Source organism: Fusarium coffeatum, assembly GCF_003316985.1.
Source record: "Fusarium coffeatum strain FIESC_28 chromosome Unknown BRIP53273_contig_70, whole genome shotgun sequence".
NCBI classification, from domain to species: domain Eukaryota; kingdom Fungi; phylum Ascomycota; class Sordariomycetes; order Hypocreales; family Nectriaceae; genus Fusarium; species Fusarium coffeatum.
In genome coordinates this window covers 1,791-22,634 of record NW_022157866.1, presented here as the reverse complement: position 1 = coordinate 22,634, position 20,844 = coordinate 1,791, and the positions used below count along the sequence as shown (strand labels likewise).

At 48.8% G+C, this 20,844-nt stretch overlaps 9 protein-coding genes across 9 annotated transcripts; 3 read left to right on the top strand and 6 right to left on the bottom strand.

Moving 5' to 3' along the window:
* Positions 1–2: 2 nt before the first annotated feature.
* FIESC28_03315 (uncharacterized protein) lies at positions 3–1,733 on the bottom strand (the record flags this gene model as incomplete). Its single annotated transcript, XM_031157464.1, has 1 exon — positions 3–1,733. The coding sequence occupies one exon, from the start codon at positions 1,731–1,733 to the stop codon at positions 3–5; it is 1,731 nt and encodes a 576-aa protein (XP_031018437.1).
* A 747-nt stretch (positions 1,734–2,480) lies between these two features.
* Positions 2,481–3,147, top strand: FIESC28_03314 (uncharacterized protein; the record flags this gene model as incomplete). Its single annotated transcript, XM_031157463.1, has 4 exons — positions 2,481–2,486; positions 2,536–2,653; positions 2,703–2,807; positions 2,858–3,147. The coding sequence occupies 4 exons, from the start codon at positions 2,481–2,483 to the stop codon at positions 3,145–3,147; spliced, it is 519 nt and encodes a 172-aa protein (XP_031018436.1).
* A 307-nt stretch (positions 3,148–3,454) lies between these two features.
* On the bottom strand, positions 3,455–4,608 carry FIESC28_03313 (uncharacterized protein; the record flags this gene model as incomplete). The annotated part of the gene is made up of 2 exons (XM_031157462.1): positions 3,455–4,044; positions 4,095–4,608. 2 exons carry the CDS (start codon positions 4,606–4,608, stop codon positions 3,455–3,457), a joined length of 1,104 nt encoding a protein of 367 aa, XP_031018435.1.
* Positions 4,609–5,199: 591 nt separating this feature from the next.
* On the bottom strand, positions 5,200–6,511 carry FIESC28_03312 (uncharacterized protein; the record flags this gene model as incomplete). The annotated part of the gene is made up of 4 exons (XM_031157461.1): positions 5,200–5,357; positions 5,412–6,314; positions 6,383–6,437; positions 6,500–6,511. The coding sequence occupies 4 exons, from the start codon at positions 6,509–6,511 to the stop codon at positions 5,200–5,202; spliced, it is 1,128 nt and encodes a 375-aa protein (XP_031018434.1).
* Positions 6,512–8,293: 1,782 nt separating this feature from the next.
* FIESC28_03311 (uncharacterized protein) lies at positions 8,294–8,901 on the bottom strand (the record flags this gene model as incomplete). The annotated part of the gene is made up of 3 exons (XM_031157460.1): positions 8,294–8,451; positions 8,503–8,538; positions 8,592–8,901. The coding sequence occupies 3 exons, from the start codon at positions 8,899–8,901 to the stop codon at positions 8,294–8,296; spliced, it is 504 nt and encodes a 167-aa protein (XP_031018433.1).
* A 564-nt stretch (positions 8,902–9,465) lies between these two features.
* FIESC28_03310 (uncharacterized protein) lies at positions 9,466–11,435 on the bottom strand (the record flags this gene model as incomplete). Its single annotated transcript, XM_031157459.1, has 3 exons — positions 9,466–9,603; positions 9,655–11,315; positions 11,369–11,435. 3 exons carry the CDS (start codon positions 11,433–11,435, stop codon positions 9,466–9,468), a joined length of 1,866 nt encoding a protein of 621 aa, XP_031018432.1.
* A 433-nt stretch (positions 11,436–11,868) lies between these two features.
* On the top strand, positions 11,869–12,627 carry FIESC28_03309 (uncharacterized protein; the record flags this gene model as incomplete). Its single annotated transcript, XM_031157458.1, has 2 exons — positions 11,869–12,401; positions 12,453–12,627. The coding sequence occupies 2 exons, from the start codon at positions 11,869–11,871 to the stop codon at positions 12,625–12,627; spliced, it is 708 nt and encodes a 235-aa protein (XP_031018431.1).
* Positions 12,628–13,117: 490 nt separating this feature from the next.
* Positions 13,118–13,883, top strand: FIESC28_03308 (uncharacterized protein; the record flags this gene model as incomplete). Its single annotated transcript, XM_031157457.1, has 3 exons — positions 13,118–13,242; positions 13,294–13,474; positions 13,524–13,883. The coding sequence occupies 3 exons, from the start codon at positions 13,118–13,120 to the stop codon at positions 13,881–13,883; spliced, it is 666 nt and encodes a 221-aa protein (XP_031018430.1).
* Positions 13,884–15,108: 1,225 nt separating this feature from the next.
* FIESC28_03307 (uncharacterized protein) lies at positions 15,109–18,753 on the bottom strand (the record flags this gene model as incomplete). The annotated part of the gene is made up of 1 exon (XM_031157456.1): positions 15,109–18,753. One exon carries the CDS (start codon positions 18,751–18,753, stop codon positions 15,109–15,111), a length of 3,645 nt encoding a protein of 1,214 aa, XP_031018429.1.
* Between the last annotated feature and the right edge of the window lie 2,091 nt (positions 18,754–20,844).

Genomic DNA, 20,844 nt, shown 5'->3' with positions numbered 1-20,844 from the left:
CTCTACCATCCACCTCCGATCTTTCCAGCCAACTGAACCACTGTTTCGTCTGTGGTTGCGTCCTTTCCAACGTCGCTAATAACCTCGCGATATGTTGTAAATGCAAGTCTATCTAGTCCAATATCTGTGACCGCCGCCCAATGCGCCAGGGTATCATGTATATACGAATGAGAAATGCCATCAACAGCTCCCGCAGACTCATCAACACCGGCTTTGGCGGCGCGTGCTTCGTCTCCGGAGAAGTACGCCTCGTCAACTTCCGCAAGCCAACTCTTTTGCTCCTGAGGACCTGGGTTTCCAGAGTAATTCTTTCGCTCCATAACAACAGGGTCATCAACTTTGATTTGACCACCGCCGTTTGTGCAGCCTCCAGGACATGCCATAACTTCGACATAACTATATTCAAGAGAGCCTGCTTTGCCTGCCGGTCTTCGGGCACTTCCAAACGGCTTTCCGCCCGGCATTCGGGATGGCTTGGCAGGCTTTAGTCTTCGAACAAGATTTTGAATGTTCCGGAAACCATAATAACGAGCGGCACGGAATACTGGTTCACCGTTTACAACAACCGAGTACTCTGCCACATCGACATTACGACCACGGGTATGCACAATCTCCGCTCCAAGGGTCTGCGCCGCTCGGCTCTTGAGGATATGCCATAACAAGCCACCTGATGTACCGGCCTCGCGAGGTGGATTTCCCGGCAGTTGTCGTGGGAAAAGAAAGTCGTGAAGTTTGGGATCGGGGAACGGATTGCTCTTGGTTGACAGTGGCGTTTTGGGGATATTGAAGAAATTCAACCCCCTTGACTCGGCAAGCATGAGAATCTCTTTACTTGTGATAACGCAGTCAACATCACGAACACCCCGGCCTCGAGTTTCTCCTTCAGCCCATACCTCCTCTGTTAACTCTTCTCGACTGGCTTCGAGTTTCTTATCGAAGCAGGGCATGATAGCCAGGTGCCAAATGCGTCCAGGCGCAATACCCAATGTCCGGCTCAATGTCGTCTTGAGCAATGTACCCATCAAGGCTTGTGGCGACTTGACCTTTGAAATATGGGGTAGAACATGAGGATGGGTCTTCTCAGCATAACACACCCAGCCAGGGCAGGATGATGCTAGGATCGGCTTGGCTGGAGTCGCGGGCGTGGATTGTGAGGAGTTGAGAACTTCGTCTGCGCCGAGGACGAGAGTTGCTTCTCTCGCGGTGTTGGTATCGACCACCCATGTGAACTCATTGTTGTATTTGCCGCCACTCGCAACACCTTCAGGTCCACGAAAGAGGTTGTCAAGCATGTGGCCAACTTGAGCCTCCGAAACACCCCCGCCGCATGCTGCCGCTAGGTTTGCTCTTGTTTGAGGGCTCACACTGGCAACAAAGAGCTTCGCGTTCTCGTCCTCTAACCCTTCCACTCTGAATTTGCCGCTGTCGTCGGTCACCAGCTTCAGTGCTGGGGCCGAATCGAGGGTTGTGAGGACTTCAGCATGACTCTGCAGGCTTACTAGAACAGCCTCGGCGGATGTGACGCAGCCAGAACAGGCTAGACAATCTGTAAGGGAAATCTGAGCGGGTGCGTTTGGGTTTGCGCTGGGTTGTTGGCCGTCAAGTATAACTTCGGTCTCGAGTGACTGCGATTGCGGGGGCGGGGCGGAGGGAAGAGTTTCGACGGGTTTAATGCAGGCGACACCGGGAGAGATGAAGTCGTTGAGGTCGTCGGCAGAAAGAATGGCACTCATTGCGCCGGTTGTTTCGTTTATGAGTTATGCTGAAAGAGTAATACGGGTATCGTTCAAGGTATGAAGAGGAGAGTTCGTAGTTGTAGTGGTCGCAGTGCGCCGTAGGCTGAAGAGTTGCCCCTCTAGAAATTTTAGATGGGGAACTTGGACGTAACTAGCTGACAAATAAAGTTGTTCAATATTTCGTGACAGAGCGAAGTATAATGAGGTGATCGTTATATCATGAATAAAAAGAGATCAATCTCGAGACAAAAAGATAAAATGATTATGGTCTTGATAAGTGACTCGACCCCAGAACAGCCCGCATGTGGTTTGTATAACTAACTCCTCGGAGCCTCGGACACGGCGAAGACGGCGAAGACGGCGTATCAGACCGTGATAAAGGTAATAGATAGGCAATAAAGACGTTATGATTTGCGGGACTGACAACCGAGATCGGCCCCTCCTCTCTCGGGACCAGTTCCAGAAGAACGCGGCTCTGTCTTTTTTTCTTGGGTGGCAATGGACCTTTTCATTCGGTTCGGAAGTGGGGGGCTGAATTGGATGGCCGGATGCAGTGGGCGGTTGATACGTACCCTGGTGGTGACGTCGGCAGATCGTCTGCCATGCGACATGTTGACGCGAACAAGGTCCAGAGCTTCAATTCACGACATATTTTGGCCTCCTTCCTTCAGATTTGTCTCTTGATAAATCACAGCATTGAAATCAATTAACTGATCTAAAGCTTCTTTAGCAACTTTCTTAACAATGAGTGTATGTAGCCTGCTCATAATCTCTCGATTCACCAACTGACTGATCGCAGGCCATCGCTTCATATAGCTACGGAAACTTCGCCTGGTTAGGAACCCAGGCACTTCCCCTTATCCTCTGGCCTTCCTTTGTTGGATCGCTTCTTCGATCTGAGGGCGAGCCTTCTTCTCGTGCGTTCCCTATAGACCTTGACGGTTGTCGCGACTAATAGCCGTGTAGCTCTCGAGACCTACTTTGGTCGATCGCTTGGCCTAGCTCTTCTTGCGCTTGGCTTCACTATAATCGTTCTCTCAGGCGCTCTTCCTCTTGATTCTACTTCAAAGGGTAAATAATTCCACTTCCCGTTCAAAACTGCAGTAACTAACACCGCGCAGAAGCTCCGGATGGGGCACCCTCTCCTTACGCTTCCGCTGCTGTCCTCGTATCCACTCTACACAATGTAGCGAGCGCCTTCTACTGCTACGGTCGCTTCGCCTGGACCCGAGAGACAGGTTTCTTGCTTGGCTGTGTAGGCAGCGCAATCTTTGCGACTTTCGGACTCTACTGCGTTATGTTTGCGGGCGACAAAGCTATGACGAGCCGGTACCACAAGTTTGACCAGAGCACAAGCGGATTTCCATTCAAGAACTCGCAATCTTACCGGGCCAAGAAGAAGGCACTGTAGAGGAGCCTGGCATTAGGTATATGTGGAGGAAGCGCATAGTATTAAACCATAGTTTCGTCTAGCCATTAGGGCTCTATAAACCTGTCTGCTGTATAAAAGCCTCCAATTCCCGTTAACAACTCCTTCAACTCCCTTTCCATGTTTCTTACCAGTTTACAAGTTCTTACGTCGATGAAGGGCGAAGAGACGGATCCAAAATTGGATGACGGTTGTAAAAATTAGTCATCCGTTGAGCCTTTGTCTCGCGAGGCCTACGAGCCCTTATACCGCGGGTCTGATGAGCCCTTGTCTCGGGAGTGTGAGGCTCCTACACCTCAATTTCAGGCGCCTGAATCCCACTGGCTGCTGTGCTTTGATCCTCATATTGAGTTCCGTTGGTTTTCTCGCCTTCCACACTCTCGACGGTTCCTGGAACGTGTACATCGACAGCACCTGTAAGAATAGCCTGTCGTCGCTCGTGCCAGTTGGCTTCGCTCTTGATGACTTGATGCAGAAGTACTTCCTTCTCACGCCACTCCTGGAAGTAAATATCCTCCCACTCCTTGCATTCTTTTGTAAGCGACACGCCAATTTCCTCAGCCCACTTGTGTTCCCAGTAGCACTTTCGATAGAGCTTGTCGACGGGGAGTTGAAGTTCGTCGGGGGTAAAAATGTCCTCCGTCAATGGTGTAAAGTATTCAGCGTTGGCCTCGTCACCGTTCATATCATCCATGTCGTCGTGGGGACCTTGCGATTGCTGGTTGGTCTTCATGATAATCTTGATCTTGCCTCCCTTGCCCTGAGGCCCGGATTGCATCGACTTCGGAACTGGGTCGGAGGGGCGGAGAGCTTCTGTCTCATGGACTGTTCGCATATGCTTGGCCAGCGCATCTGATCTCGTGAATGATCGGTCGCACTCTGTTACAGATTAGTGATGGTGGACGAGAGTTTGGAGAGGCCGGGCATACCAGGCAAGTAACAGTAAAATGGCTTCTCCCTCGTATGACTGCGCATATGAGCCTTGAGCGCATAGCCGCTTGCATGAGGCAATCCCTTTCTGGTGCAGCTCATCCATTCGCATGTATACTTCTTTTGTCGGTTCTCAATATGAGAGTTGTGAATATGCTCGACCAATTTATCCATGTTGCCCTGGTCGCCAGCTGGACAACCATCCCAGTCGCATTTTGTCACTTGCTCTTGAAAATCCTCTTCATCAAGACGCGCATTGATCGGGGAGCTGGGAATATCGCCTGAAGTGTCAGAAGAGACGTCGGACATGCCCTCGAGAGGGTCGGGCTCTGGTACGGCTTCGGGTTCAGCATCAGGGACTACTGCTGATGATGTTGTTGATCCGGCCTCGAGACGTTGGCGCTTTGAGGGTCGCAGTGTAGATTCATCGAACTCATGGCCGCCATCTTCGTATGTTTCCGATTCGTACGTCGATGATAGCGGTGACTCGGGGGGTGAAGAATCGCGTGCCATGTTCGCGCTATTGATGTTGAGGCGCGTCTCCTTTGTCGATAAAGCTGGGGGCGATTGTGAGGATGCCGGAAGATTTTAAGGGGGAAACGTAAGTTGTGGAGGTCGGAAAAGGTTAACTTCTTGATGATAAGGATAAGAGAGTTTGGGAATGTCCTTGTCAAGCATGCGGGCGATAAAGTAAATTCGCTGCGCAGTCTGTTGTTCAAAAAACGCCAGTTGGAAGCTTAGCAACACAGTGTTAAAACAGACATATCATCTGCATCAGTGTCGCATAATTTCCGCGATAGATGCACAGTACACATACGCCACTAGAGACGGTATGTGATATACCAGTCGGACATGGAGATTACTGAGTCAATTGGTCCAATAATAAAAAGAAACGCAACAATCACAAGCTTTTCTCAGTACGGTTTCTGCTAAACGACATCTTTTATTTGATGCTTTTTTATCTATCCCTTAAATCAATCCTTAACTCCAGGCCTTGAACCCAATATACGAGCTATTGCAACAACACAAATCCCCTTTTTTACGAAATCTCATGTTTCACTAAGTGCAGACAATATAGTTGCCCTAGCATAGTAGATATCAAGTTTAAGCACCATTTGAGTTGGCAAGCTTGCGGCGCTCTTTCACGGCCTGCGCAAGTGTGTCGAGTGTAGAGACAGTGTCCTCCCAGCTGATGCAAGCATCAGTGATGCTGACACCGTACTTGAGGCCGGACTTGCCCTCGGCAGGAACCTTTTGGTTACCTGATAACATGTTAGCCAATGCTCGTTGTATAGACACAGACGGATATAACATACCCTCGTTGATGTTGCTCTCGATCATAACTCCCATAATAGCATCCTCGCCCTTGGAGATCTGACCGGCGATATCAGCAGCGACCTTGGGCTGGTTCTTGTGGTCCTTGGAAGAGTTTCCATGACTGCAGTCAATCATAACTCGCTGTCGCACGCCCTTCTTTCCAAGCGCCTCCTTAGCAGCAGCAATGCTTTCGGCATCGAAGTTGGTACCCTTGGAGCCACCTCGGAGGATAACGAAGCAGTCATTGTTGCCTTCAGTACCAACGATGGCAACAACACCAGGCTTAGTGACCGAAAGGAAATGGTGAGGATGTTGGGCCGCGCCAATGGCATCAATAGCAACGCCCAAAGAACCATCAGTGCCGTTCTTGAAACCCACAGGGAAACTCAGACCACTGGCAAGCTCACGGTGAAGCTGGCTCTCAGTTGTTCGGGCACCAATGGCACCGACTGAAAGCAGATCAGCGAGGAACTGGGGAGAAATAGTATCCAGCATTTCGCTAGCAATAGGCATGCCCTTGGCAGTTAGGTCAACAAAGAGCTGTCTGGAGACTCGCAGGCCCTTGTTAATCTTGAAGCTGCCGTCAATATCAGGATCGTTAATCAGACCCTTCCAGCCAACAGTTGTGCGTGGCTTCTCGAGGTAAGATCGCATAACGATAAGAAGTTCATCTTTGTGCTTCTCCTTCTCCTTCAAGAGAAGGTCGCAGTAGGCAAGGGCAGCCGCTGGGTCGTGAATGGAACAGGGGCCAATGACGACAAGCAATCGGTTCTTCTCGTCGCTGCCATTGACAATAGCAACAGTCTCATTACGGCCCTCGAGGACTGTCTTCTTGGATTCGGGGGATTGGGAGATCTCGTGCTGGAGCAGGTCGGGAGGAGTCAAAGGGTTGTAACCACGAACTGGGTAAGATTTAGTAAATGCGCCGAGGTGATGGCCGTGTAAGCCAAAGCTTATAGTTTGAACTCACTTCTCCAATCTTCGGAGTCAGCTTGGTTGCCAACGTTCTTGTTGGGGATGAAGAACTAGAACTATCGTGAGTCACTGCCCAAATCAAAAGCGAGGAAGCTTGGAGGGGTAGACTTACAGAAGCGGACATGATGACGGCGATGGTGGGGTGTAGGATACAAGGTAGAGTTGATAGTTAAGAAGTACGTAAAACAGGTTCAATCGCACAGATGCTACAGCAAAAGGCGAGGGTATCAAAAGAGGCGAATGTGAAGAAGTAAAGAAGAGAAATCAAGATGCAGTCGCAATGAGAACAAAAAAATTATAAGGCAAGCCCGTTTATGGTTTCCAGACCCTGACCTGTCCCTTCCTTCCCGTCCTCCCCTTCCAATTGCGCCGGCCTCGGGGTGTCACACTCAAGAGAGTCACTTCATGGTTGTGATTGTCCCTCCACTGATTGGATGCACTGCTCTATGCCCCACACCATTATTGTCCGGTTTAGCAGCTTAAACCAAAGAAAGGTACAAGTTGCGCCCATGCAATCCCAGCAGAGGATCAAGTACCCATTCCCATTGTCTTCCTTCTCCCCCCTTGTACCTAAGTGAAAGCTCCAGAATTTTAGCTTGACTCACTTTTGACCCAAAAGATCAGAATGGCCACTGCTTGCCACTCATTGTTAGCCACCAGCTACTAGTTTTTGACACTAATACAAGCCGAACGTTAGGATCGCCATTTATCAAATTGTGCTAGTTGGGCTGAAACTTCTTTGTTCGGAAATCATGAAATTGTGAATGTGAGTGTTCATAGCTCAGTCTCCTATAATATGCGGCGAGATGAACTACTATATCAAGCTTAACATGTGCCTTGTTCACCAACAAACTAGACGTCCACTACTGATATAGTCTCCGTGCACACGGTAAATTCTATTATTCCAATTGGTCAAGTTGCATCGTGGCTCTTGGCTTTGGATTGTTGTTCCATTGGAAGGCAAACAGACAGGACAATACTTGACGCCTGCTAGCTGAATACTTTAACAGGTGCTGAGCAAACGAGGAAAGACGTGCTGTCAAAAAGAATAAACAGGGACCAAAAATTGTTCCTGCGTATAGCAGGTGACTGGAATTCTTCCTCCAAGGATTTGGTCTTGCATAGGTACTGACCAATATCTCCTTGGTGCCCCAGTTGCCTAGCTAAACAGAAGCCTCAGAGGTGAAGATAGATACTTTCTCCTACCCTTAGACTTACTAAAATGTGTAGTTCTTATTAGCAGCTCTCCATGATCTTCTGCAGGAATGGTGCGAGTCGCTCGTTTTACAAATGTCAGAACCAACCACTCCCGCACCCTATTATTCCATTAGAAGGTAAGCAGAAAGAACAGCAGGCTGCTATCTGAACTAGCAACAAAAAGAATAGATCGAGACATAAAAAACGATTCCTGCGTATCGCAGGTGGCTGGAACTCTCCCGCCGGGAATTGAACCCGGGTCTCAAGCGTGACAAGCTTGCATACTGACCACTATACTACGGAAGACATGATTGGCTAAGCCAATCGTAGCGGAGTTCGATGTCTGCAGCTCTGCATTTGATCTCTATATACCCCTGACGCTGTTGAGTCGGAAAGTAGTAAGTAAATGCTGTAGCGAATCTCATATCTTGAGCTCTTTGGTGCAATGTCGTTCTCATCATCTTATTCATTTATTCTGGAACCCTATGTGCGAATGAACGCGGTGATACAATGTTGTTTGGACACTTCTCTTATATTGTTTACCAACACTATATACTGAAGTGGGAAATCTTGCCAGAGAACTCAAAGGCCGGTGAAACCCCTCTCCTCACTCCTCGAACAACTTCACGCCGAGGATTCCCTTGAAACTATATCCTTTTGAGTTTAATATCCCTGCCTGGTCCAGAAAGTCAACACCTCTTTTCTGAGTCTAGAGGCCCAAAATCTTCCCGGCCGTGAAGCTGGTCTTGCAGTGAAACTTGCGGTATCCATGAACTGATTCACTTTGTAACCCAAGGTTTATTTTACGCTTGCAATCGTAGTCGTTGCCTGTAATGACGTAGCAATCACCATATTTCTTTCCGTCGACTGTTCAGACTGATTAGCAATACGCTCTCTCAAGACTGGGGGTGTACTTACGTCCATACATGCCGTAGTTGCGGTCTTTGTAAATGGCTATAGAGCGAATGTCAGTCTCTTCTCTGACTCTGGGTTGTTATAAGACTTACTCCAATGGTACACTGGAGCTTTGTGACGGAAGTTCATCTCCAGCTGCGTGATATCTCGAGTAGGGCCCAGGAAACCGCACGCTCCCCTGCAACGGACGCCAGTCTTACTACCGCTGGCATCGTATGTGTCAGGGAAAAACTCCCGATCAAAGACTGAGCTGCAAGTGTTTGGCTGATTTCGATCCCAGATCTGCCACGACTCCAACACGAAACCTCCTTTTTTGTGATCGACTTTGAAGATATCGAAGTCAGCTTGGGCGGCTGGCAGAAACGTAGCCAGCAGGGCTGTAGCGAGGACGGTGAATTTCATGATGCTGAAGTTTCTCAAATGGCGAACGGAGCGATGCTGGTAGAAGGATACCTACAAAAAGAAGCAAAGCTGGCCGGGCTATTTATGTCTGATCATGGTGAATCTTGCTCCATCACCAGCCCCATTGTATTCTGGAGACATGTCTACTCTGGAAAGGAGAAGAAAGTAATCTCACGATACTTCAAGTCAGTAAGTAAAGAACGCCGCGGGTTAAGCCGCGGACGCAGTTATGGAGAATGTCAGCTTGGGTCCCTCCACTTACATGAACACCATGTAACGATACCAGGAGGATGAAGGATTCATAAAAGCTAGCTTTCCTAGCTTCAACTGTCTGTTAGGACCCGTAAAACGGCAGCCTACCTCTTCTACATGGGAGTTCGTATACACTTCTTACAGATTGATCTTGTTCGATACAATTCACTAACGTTCCTTCTACTACAATGAGCAGAAGCGTTGAATTACATGTACCTTGAGAGATGGTATCCCAAACTTATTCTATAGTCCGCTGTAATGAGATTTATCTGTCCTTATTATTACAATCTGATCCTTTACAACCAGTTGTTACTATATAACATCAATGTTGAGAATCTTAATGTCCTCCTCAGGCTTCTCCTTGTGCGTCCGCACATTCTCGATCTTGTGGATGATATCAAACCCTTGTGTGGCACGACCGAAAATTGTGTGCTTTCCATCCAACCAGGGCTATTAGGGGTTAGCTGATGTTCTTCCACAAAAGCACGGGGTTCAACTTACTGTCTTTTCTGTCGTAATAAAGAACTGACTGGCATTGGTGTTGGGTCCTGCATTGGCCATACTCACCGTAAACGGCTTGTCATGCTTGAGACTACTAAACTCGTCCTCAAATTCACGACCCCAGATACTCTCACCACCAGTTCCATCACCAAGAGGGTCTCCTCCCTGGATCATGAACTTCCGGATCACACGATGGAAGATTGTGTTGTTGTAATAGCCATTCTTGGAGTGTGTGACAAAGTTCTCGACAGTCTTTGGTGCCGCGTCGGGGAATAGACGGATGTGGATGTCACCATATGTCGTGTGAATAACAGCGCCGGTACCAGTTTCAGTCTTCTTGGCCTTGGCGTCCTTTTTGTGGCCCAGCATCGTGGGCTTTTCGTTTTGAACATCTCGTGTCGACTTGGAGATATCCTCCTCGTTCGTAAACATATAGAAACGTACTTTACCAACACCGGTTGCGACCAAGATTGGATCCCTGGTTTCTGCTTCTTGCAAAAGAGGGTTACTAGAAGCACCCATTTCAACTGTCGTGATACCCTTCTTCTGAGGTTGTCCTTGGTAGATGGCGATGTTGACAGCCCGGAAGTTCTCATCCTTACCATATACCTTGACCACTTGGTTGGTATATGTGTTGAGGACCTTGATTCCCAGCATAGAACCGTAAATAATAAAATTGCCTGACTCGTCAAAGATAACATTTGACTTGTCCTTCAGCGTTTCCGATTCGATGTCTCTCTCGTGGGCAGCTCGGCGCCCAAATTCGACATTATCCAGCTTAGCGGCTCCTGTTCCTGCTCTGTGCATTTCCTCGGCGACCTGCAGAGACTCGTCGTATTCGCGATGTAATTTGGCGGTTGCGAAATCAAACATGCGAATCTTTCTATCTGGTAAAGAAAAGGCAACGAAGCTCTTGCCGTTGGGTGAAATCGATAGACTTGCGGGGACTGACTTGGCCTTCTTGAAATCGAACAGGTTTGTTGAGCTCTTGTACTCAAAAACCCCCTCAGGTTTTTCGTAGTTGCCGCTTGGTCGCCAATACTCAAGCATGCCACCCTCGTCTGCCGAAACCACACAGTCGTATGCCTCGTTAAACGCCATTAAATGGACAGGCTTTCTGTGTAAGCCTTTGATCGTGTGGATGGGCTCTTCATTCTCTCCTCTTCCGTCGTAAATATGTATCAGGGGCTTCGACTTTTCGGAAACGGCTAGAAGCGGCAAGGAGGCGCCCTTTCTGTGAACCCAGCATACGCAGTTGGGAGCATATTTGAGAGAGATCATGGACAGCAGATCAAATGTGATAACGTCAAAGATCTTGACCGTTTCGTCCTCGCCAATAGTCGCAAAGCTTCGGCCATCATTGCTCACTGCAACCGCCTTGATCTCGCCATTGTGAGCCTTGAACTCCTTGACGAACTCAATTCCTTGCGCAATCTTCTTCCAGAACTTGACGACACCGTCTATCGACGATGTGATGAGGAATTCGGTCAGGGGAGTCCATGTCGCAAAGAGGATTTGCTCCTTGTGCATAAGAGACTTGGAATAGCGAGCCGACTTGGGTAGGGCGGCGACGTAAAGCTTTTCGTGGGGAAGGACTCGTCTTTTCTTTTTGGGGGCTTGAGAGGGTAGCTGAGGGCCCATGTCATCGTCAGAGGAGCTGTCTGCGACTATTGTCAGTATGATTAAGAGGCACGCGATGGATTGTATTTCGTACCTGAAGCATCGTCGCGAAATTCAGAGTGATTTCGCTTCTGTGAGCGATTGTCATCATCTGAAGCCATTTTGAATGATGATCCGGTCAGAAAGACTTGAAGCAAATAATTATAGATATCGCGACAAGTTTGTAGCTTGCCGATGTATCTTTTGGTCGATCTACAGTTTGCGACAGGATAAGATTGTTGTCTGGACAAACACAGCCTCGTGTGGCACGACCTTGAAAGTGTGGCTGACGGTTTCGATGATCCACCTTGCATGGATAGCTTCCTTTAAAGGGTCTGAGATCCACATTGAGGTCATGAAGGAGGGAAACGGGACTTGATGTGCTCCGAGACTCCGGCTCGGGTATGGTTCCTTGTTCTTTTGTTTTATGTACCTATATAATTAGAAGTCATGCCATATTAATAGACTAGAGACTTCACCTACACTTGTTCGAATTCTTCACCTTTTGTGTTAACATTGAGACTTGTCTGTATAACCTCATTGGGTTTCACCACCATGGCATCTCAACACTCTCTCCAAAAGCTGTCATCGCCCTCATGGGGTCTCTCGCTGGCCGTTCACCTTCTCGGCATAGCCTCCTTCAACTACAACTTCATGTTCCTCCAACAATGGGACGTTCCTATTGCAAAAGCCTACGGATGGCACTTCCAGTTCCTGACAATCCTTGGCCTTGCGGCGTCAATGATTGGTTTCATGTTCGGTGCTGCGGCTGATCTCACAAAGAGCCATACTCTCTTCCAGGTCAAGAACTACATCGCCGTTCTCGCTACACCCGTTGAAGTGGTTATCTCCATTTTGTACTGGGGTATCAAGTTCGTCGACTCGAAGCTGCTCATGCCTGACGAGTTCTACATCGACATTCTCCCGGATGTAGGATTCCACCTTGCACCTGCAGTTTTCTTGACCATCGATCTTCTCTTCTTCAGTCCTCCATGGACTATCCCGGCTTATGGTATGATGGCGCTCAGCACAGCCTTTACATTCGCCTACTGGTTCTGGGTTGAGCATTGCTATAGTCACAACGGATGGTGAGTTTCCATGGTCAAAATTGAGACATGTCATGCTTACACAATTAATAGGTACCCTTACCCTCTGTTTGAACTCCTTACGACGGGCCAACGGATTGCGTTCTTCACTTTTGCAGCTGCTTTGATTGTCGTTTCCGCATCAGGCCTTAAGTGGTTGTATGGACGAGTCAATGGTTACGAAACCGCACAGAAAGAAGCCCACAAGCCTCTTAAGCAGGTTCGATGATTCATTGACACCGGATGCAAAGGAAACAGTTAAGATCCTATTCTTCACCGATAAAGGTTATTGGAATATAAGATATTTGCCATTTTGCAAAATACCAGTAGATTATAAGTCTTGTACAGTGTAAGACTTCTTAAAACAATTATTGTATACTTGTGTATTGGTACATCACAGTTGGCGTTTGCTATGGAGCAGAAGCTTCCAATGCTATTTCAAAGGTTCATGCTGTAGTCCTTATAGTAATATCCATAATTGAAATATATCATGCTCGAATAATTCACAATTGACATGGGAATCATGACCATCGATGGCACCTTCTGTAACTAAGAGGAAGGCAGCTGTGAGTGAGTTGCCCCGCTCACAGAAGATGCTTCGAACCAAACAAACCCCACCAAAACTTCCTCCACATCAACGGCCAAGCTCCATCGAGACATTGCACTTTCACCACCAGAGCCTCCAATTCACAGCCCTGCTAAACACAAAATACATAACCATGGATATTGAAGAGATTCTTCGTCAAGTTGACCCCACGTCCCACGGCGTTCCTAATGAGACACGCGACCTGCAAGCTTTGACGCGTCTCTGGATCGCTGAGAGATCAGCCCCTGAGCTTCTAGAGTAGGTTCTCACTGTTACCGAACGGATATGACAGTTTTTAATAAGCTACAGATGGCCAACTGATGGACTATTTGATCGAGTCAATGCCCGCATCAAGTCTCAGATCGAAAAGGTTGAGGATATGACGGGTGACATGGATCCAAAAACCAACTTTGCCCTCATCGTTATCCAGACTGAGCTTGAGCGGTACAAGTTCCTTGTGAGAAGTTTCCTACGAGCTCGTATCGCAAAGGTCAACAAACCATAAACTCTAGTAGAATTATCAGACTAACTCTCCTTAGATCGACAAACACACCTTGCACTACCTTTCAAGCCAAGAGCTCAGAGACAGAATGTCTCCTACAGAAGTCGCCTACGCCACAAGACACCAGGCTCTTTTGCACAATCACTACCTCTCATCGTTTCTGTCATCTTTCCCCCAACAACTTCAGAACCTCAACGATACAGCAGGCAACATCAGCATGATCGACTCACCAGACCTTGACACAGCTGTTTTTATCCGCATGCTCAGAGAGAAGGACGTCCACGGTAGAGGAACCGATGCCGACATTACTCTGCCTGCTGAGAATGGCGACGTTCTCATCATGCGATGGTCCAGCGCAAAGCATATGGTCGACGTCGGGGATGCTGAGCTTGTCTGAGATGTTTGGCCCAGCCTAACAACAATTCGAGGCGGTCTGTACCGGAATGCACAGTCTGTATTCTGACAGCTCCGGTGGTGAGGTTGTACCATGACGGCTGCTATCCTAAACAGCACATACCCTGGCATTGGCATGATGGGCGCAAGATCGGGCTATATCGACTATATACGCCTAGATCTTACAGCTTGTCAACACCCTTCTGATACCACCATTGCCCTAATCACGGGTGAAAACAAAGATGTTGGCTTCCAGGCCGTGAGGAAACTGCCGAGAGAATAAAGGATATTGTCTCCGGTCGTCGTCCAGACGCCGTTGAGGAGGCGACATCTTTCCTCCAAGCACTTCTTCTCCCTCATTCGCTGCATCACCAGTGCAGTCAGAGCCGCCGGTGGTAGACTCAACGACCCTGAAACTCTCGTCAACAACAGTGCCGTTTCAGGCTACGACTTGTGCATCCCTTTACTGGAGCTCAAATTGCTGTCTACAACACCAACGGCATCGACACTACACTTTTGACAAATGGTTTCATCCCGTGGCTCAAGAAGTCTAAGGCTCTTCGCGTTATCTTTGTATCTACTCCCCTTGACATTCTGTCTCTAAAGGCTAAGTTATGTGCCCATCACTCGATCTCGATTTTGGTGTTTATATACACGTACCAAGCCAGCTCTAAACATGCTCGCTCTTCACTATGCTATTGGTTACGAAGATGCGTAGTAGCAAGTCAACATCACCTGTCCAGGACACAGCTTCAAGGCCACATTACATTGAGATGCGGGAGGTGGAGCTGATGAAGCCCAGCAACATCTCCTACCATGCGGCCATATTAGCAGCTAACGAAGAGACTGGTATATGAAAGCATTCGCCATGCCGGGTATGTGAATTGCCCTCGACTCTGGATATGTCAACAGATCACAGATGAATGGGATACAAGTTCGTCAAAATATACAATCGTTATATAACTTTCTGAAATGGTATCCTCAAATATTATGCCATGCTTCAAGTCTAAAATGCTTCGCATGCATATGAACAAAAACTTCAACCAGAACGCCGTTTCCAGAACCATGCCATCTCTGGACTAACTGAGTAGTTGCCTTTCCTTATCTTCCCATCCTATCCGTTCCTTCGTACCCAATAGTGATTTCTTTTGTTCTTGTTTGCAAGATTGGCTGGACTTGAGTTCAAGGAAAGTGAATATCTAAGTATGTACCATGGCTTAGCTTCGAACTTAGGCCTCACTATGTGATGTGCCTGGTCGTCCTTCCAAAAGAGCTTGTTCACGTCGCATTTGCTGCCAGCGATATGGCAGTACAGCGCTGCGGAGACCAACAGAATGCAGACGACGCTGATCAGGCAATCCGACAAAACCGGCGGAAGGCTGACGATGATGAAGCGTATACGGACGCCAGTCGCCGCTGGCACTCTTGGGGGGCGAATCAGTGGGCGAATCCTCCTCATCAGGATCGTTATGAGCCTTCAGATCGATCTCAAGAGTCAAGGCTGTTGAGTATCGGCGTCCAGGAAGCGTGCTGGTGCGAGGCCTGGTCCGAGGTCGCGAGAGAGCGTCGGAGAAGTCAGAGACATCAAACCTTCGAGGTGTCTCGGGTCCCTTTTCCTCGTCTGCTTCTGGATCAGGGAAAAATTCTCCTTGGAGGGGCAACCTTTCTGGGGGTGCTGAAGCAATGGTCGGCATGAAAGGACGCTCACTAAGTTTAGCAGTCTCCTCATGTGACTTGGGCGACTCGGTCGATACAACCTGGACATCTTCAGCGACTGTGGCAGCAGGCTCAAGAAGTGTATCTTCTGGGACGGTCTCAAGGAAATGGGTAATCATCTCGGGGTAAGGCTCAGGTACCGCATCTGCCACCTGCGCTTTCTGATCCTCGATCTCCGCATCATCTGCGATTACAGGTTCCTGAGCAGTGGTCGTGGTAACAGGAGGTAGAGAAGTAATCTCGAAGTTCTCTGGTCCACCCATTGGCTGGACCTCCTGGTCCTTCGCATCCTCCAGCATTGAGATGCCAGAATCGCTCGATGTTGGCGCTCCTCCAACAGTTTGCGGGTTGTTGACCTGGAGCAGCTCATGGGGTTCCTTCACCAAAGGAGCCGGAACTTGGACTGTGTAGTCCTTGAGGTCTTCCTCTTTCTCGTCGCTGCGGTCAACCTCTCCATTGTGAGAGTGGATTGAAGGAGGCTTGGGGAAATATGTCAACACAGAAACATCGATTGTTTGCTGTGCATTGTTAATGTCTGCAGCACAAGACTTCTCAACACTGACAGCGTCGGCTTTAGGTGTCGGCACTTCAGAAGCGTTGGGCAATTGTGTCTCTGGTATCTCAGCCTCCTCTCGGATGCTGGCTGCAGGAGTACTTCCAAAGTTCGTCTCAGACTTTGAGTTTACCTCGACCTCACGAGGCAGATCTTTGGTCTCAGCCTGTTCATCTTTCAAAGCGGGAATACCCACAAGACTCTCTTCAGTAGCAACCTCAACCGCTGGTTCCTCGGACTTCGAGACCTCCTGTTCTGTGGACTGCTCTGGGACAGCGGTTGGAAGTTTCTCCATAATTACATCGGGCTCTTGAAGCTCAGATGTTACGAGAGCTGTGGGTTTTGTTTCTTCTCGAGATGCAACAGGCTCGTCCACCTTCGACCTGGCGATCTCATCTGCATCACCTGATAGACCTGTTATGCCAGCATCGGGTGACTGGATAGCCAGTTTCTTCTCAGAATCCTCGAGCGGCTTGTCCTTGGTGAGCTGAATTGGCTCATCATCATCGGTAATTGGACGGTGAAATTGGACCATGCCACTCGCGATCGCATCCATGTCAGATTGCTCTTGATAGATGATTCTTCGTCCATCCTCGACGATCCGCAGTCCCTCATTGGACTGGTCATGGGCCGTCGGCCGCGATGGGGTAGCGACTACACTGTCTCGGGGGCTTATGCTATCAGTATCTACCAGGCTTGGAGTAGACGGGGGTTCGGACTGGTTCTCGTCGTCTGCCATGAAATCAGACATGTAGCCATGCTTCTTGGCCATCTCAACGCCTGAAGGAACCCGGCGCAAGTCGTGTTGTGGGGTAACTGGTGTCGAAGGAGGCTCGATAGAGTCTCTCAAATTTTGCATCGCAACCTTCTTGACAAGTGGATTGTCAGAATGGCTGCTAGCAAAAGATCCGTTGAAAGAGGCCTCAGAAGCTTGGCGTAGGAGAGGAGAGGCAGCAAGTGAAGGCGTAGTTGGCGCGACAGATGAACCTGCTGTCGACAAAGCAGGTCTAACCGATGAACCTGCTCCAAAGGAAGATGCATGAGTTCCGCTTGCCTTGAATCGCAAGTTGGGCAGTGTTTCGGGGCAGTCGATCGCGCAGGTATCCCTGCAAAGCATTGTGATATCTGAACGAATACGTTCTTTCAAATGTGCCTCCAAAGCTTTGCGCTCCAGGTCAGGGGTAGCAAACTTTTCAAAATGCACGTTATCATCACCGCCAGCACCATCCAGGAAGCCATCAAAGATGAGATGACCCCGCTTGTGAACGGTCATGGTAGCAAGAGCATCTTCGTGATGCTCGAGAACATTGCTGATACCGGTCTGAAGGCGCTCCATGACGGCTTCCATCGTTTGACGACAGTATGTAACCGTTGGGTCGAGCCGAACAACAAAAGGCTCGTGAACAGACCAGTTCTTACCACGCAACTCGTGAATGGTAAGAATGAGATCATCCAAAGAGCGCATTGACTTGTCTGTCATATCGCGAGCTTTCTCCAATTTTGCCTTGACCTGGTTGGCGAACTCGTCAAAGTCACGGCCATTGTGGTCATTGAAGAGAACCTTGCTCGTTTGGATACGGTGGGAGAAGTAGGTATAGTCAGGGCCAATGTGGTTGCGGACCTTGACCATGATGTCCACGGCTCCATCCTCGATATGGGAGCAGCCACCGCTGCCTTCTAGTCCCGCGCATGACTTATGACGCTTGTCAAACTTACGTTTCCAGGCGTCGACGGGATCAATAATGAGATTCGACACTCGAGTTGTCAACTCTTCACCAAGCAGAAGAGGCAAAGGTGAGGGCTGACGGCTGTCAATTTTGATGGAGGCGTTTCGGCTTTCTGGATAGCGGGTGGCGCAACGACTGCGCAGGAAAAGCTCAACGGAATATCCAGAAACGAATTCAAATTTCTGAGAATCGTGAACGAAATGGGACTGAGGGATGCAAGCCATGGATTGAGGTCGGCCAGTGCACGGCCGAAAGGACTCGGACTCGGACTCGGGGCTGGCCGGTTCAGTCTCAGGGGACTCAGACCATCGAAATCCGGGGTCGTGGCGCACTAAGAATAGGCCGATAATCCGGTCGGTAGCAGCAACAACCTCGCGAGTATCATCATGTGTCAACTCATACTCTTGGAAAGAGCGCAACGACTTTTCTACAAGATTGATACCATCGCGCTCAATACGATATGTAATGCGATATCGCAATGGTTTCACATCACGATGTGGCTTGCGAAGGGGGTCGAGCGCATTGCTGTCATGGCGTGTGATAAGCTCCGATGAGCAATGCTGTAGGCGTGAAAGAAGCGCTTGACAGATGCGATCCGTAGCGTTTAGTTGCGATGAAGATTCATAGTCGCGTACATGTTCAGAGGCATGTTGGCCTTCGAACTTGACTTCGACATGTACTCGAAGACCAGGTTTGGTAAGTTTTTGAGGTGAAGGAGACGCAGGTGGTGATACCACAGAAGGAACAGAGGCTTCTGAAACATCCGAATGTCGGGTTTTTCTCCTACTTAGAAGAGGGAACCGACGCTTGGTACTTGATAAAGAGAATGAAGGTGAAGAATGGGCATCGGCCGAGTTACTTGACCGCCGGAGGGGCATATTGAGTCAGCCTCTTATAACAACCGGTTCTTAACGTTGGGATTTTCGACTGCCGTTTAAGTGGACGATGCGATAAGAGTTTTGGTACTCAACGGCACAAGGTTTCCATTGAGGACCGTTCAGATGTATACTGCCGTGTGCAGAAAGCGAGATCGTACACGGAGGCTCTCGATTACAACAGAAAACTCAAAAAGAAAGAGATGTCGAGGAAGAAAGATTAGAGTCGTGAGGCCGGGCGCAACAAAAAGTAAAGGCCAAGGCAATCAAGACTGGGCGGCGGGGTTACTGATTGCAATCTGGGAGGGATCGACTAAGACGCAGGTGCAGGCGGAGACCAAAAGTCTTGGATACTTCGTTAGGTCAGACAACGAAATGTCTATCGATAGGTAAATGGATGGTAGGTTGGATCAATGAGTGATAGGGCGTTTCCAGGGATGTGCGTTGGCGCAAGTAGAATGGACCGTCGACTGTGACCGTATACGGACAGAGATGTTGCCGTGTAAAAAGGCTGTGGCTGGTCGAGCTAAGTTAAAGAGATTGAAGCACTAATAGTGTCTGAGACGATCGCGAAGAACAAAATATGGGTTTTCACTGGTGAACATGAGGGGGGAGGGGAAACCGCCTTGCACGGCGCATGAAGCGTGGCGGGTCTTTTTAAAGATTCTTTGCTTGACGATGGTGTTGCTTCTTCTTCTCTATCCGTAACTGCTGCCGGCTGTCCTGGAATGGACAATGCTCATAGTGGTAGCCCGTCCATGGATCGATTTTCTCCAAGGCAGATTGCCCATGACCCGGTGCATCTCGCAGAGGCTTTCACAAAGTGGACTGTTATCTTGTCATGATCCAGCAATTCTTTACCGGGACGCGCCGGCGGGGAGGGGGGTCGCTAGGGGTGGTGCTTTGTAGACTTCCGTGCGTTCTTGGTAGACCTGGTTGATCATGCCATGGGCGAGCTGGGCGTGAGATGGGATGGAGGGCGCAAGACCTGAGACCCTGTTCTTTGGGGCATCTGGCTGATGGTTATGGCGTGACATGTTTGATTTATATGATGGACGATCTTTCTCAGCCTCAGACAGTTCCTGATGATGTTGTCCAAGTAAACAATTAAGTTGTTGAGGCTGACGGTTGAATCACTGTAGCCTTCCTTCCATTTCCCAGGTCCTTCTAAAATTATTCTTTCCCTCTGTACCTAGGTGGTTCTTTCCTACAAATACGAATACCCACTGACCCCACGACAAAATCGAGCCCAGCTTTCCACTTGGTATAAACGGCTATGGAGATCCGATACCGATAGCACGCAACAGCACCTGCCTCCTGCATTTGTGTGCAAGTCATAGTTACTTAGCAAGCTTAGCTCTGCTAGTGCGGGTTGATAACCTTGCAACGACCCCTGGAAGTTGGAGGTTGGCCCAAGCTTATGGGCGCCTCAGTGGGGTTTTCGCATCCGTTTGCCTCCACTATTCAAGTCGAGCATTTGACCCTGGTCTTTTAATTCCTTTATCATTCGATAATAAAAGTGAGGTCTTTGACTAGAAAAAAATGCCAGGATGCAGACTCAGATTTGGGCTCAAGCTAGAGCTACTTGCTGTTTGTCTCAGATCAAATTTTCTAACCTTTGCTTGACTATGATTTGTGCCCTCAGTTTGTTCGTTAGGATACTGTATGCAAGGGATTAGAGGAGAGTTCTGTTTTACCTATGATGAATCTCTGCATATTCAGTAGCCTCATTCCTGACAGTTGAACCAGGGAAAGAAGGTTTTCATCGGATCCATAATATGAACCCTTGCACTCGCTTAACAGCGCAAGCGACATCATTCTTCTAGACGTCAGCTTTTGGAGATCACAGCTGACATTGCCGTAAATGGGGGAATTCTCGTTGGATCCAAGAATATCTCGTGAGATGAGTCCCATGCATATGACGGACTAATCAGGCACTTTCGGGGTCAGCCAGCCTTGTCGAACCTTCTCTCGTTGGTTTCGGCAGATTGGTTGGTCGTGTACTGTATTTTATTTGATCGTCTGATTTCCCCTTCAATTTCCTTTTTCGAACTCACCGTCCTCCTTCAGCAGCTGGTGATCGTCAAATATCTT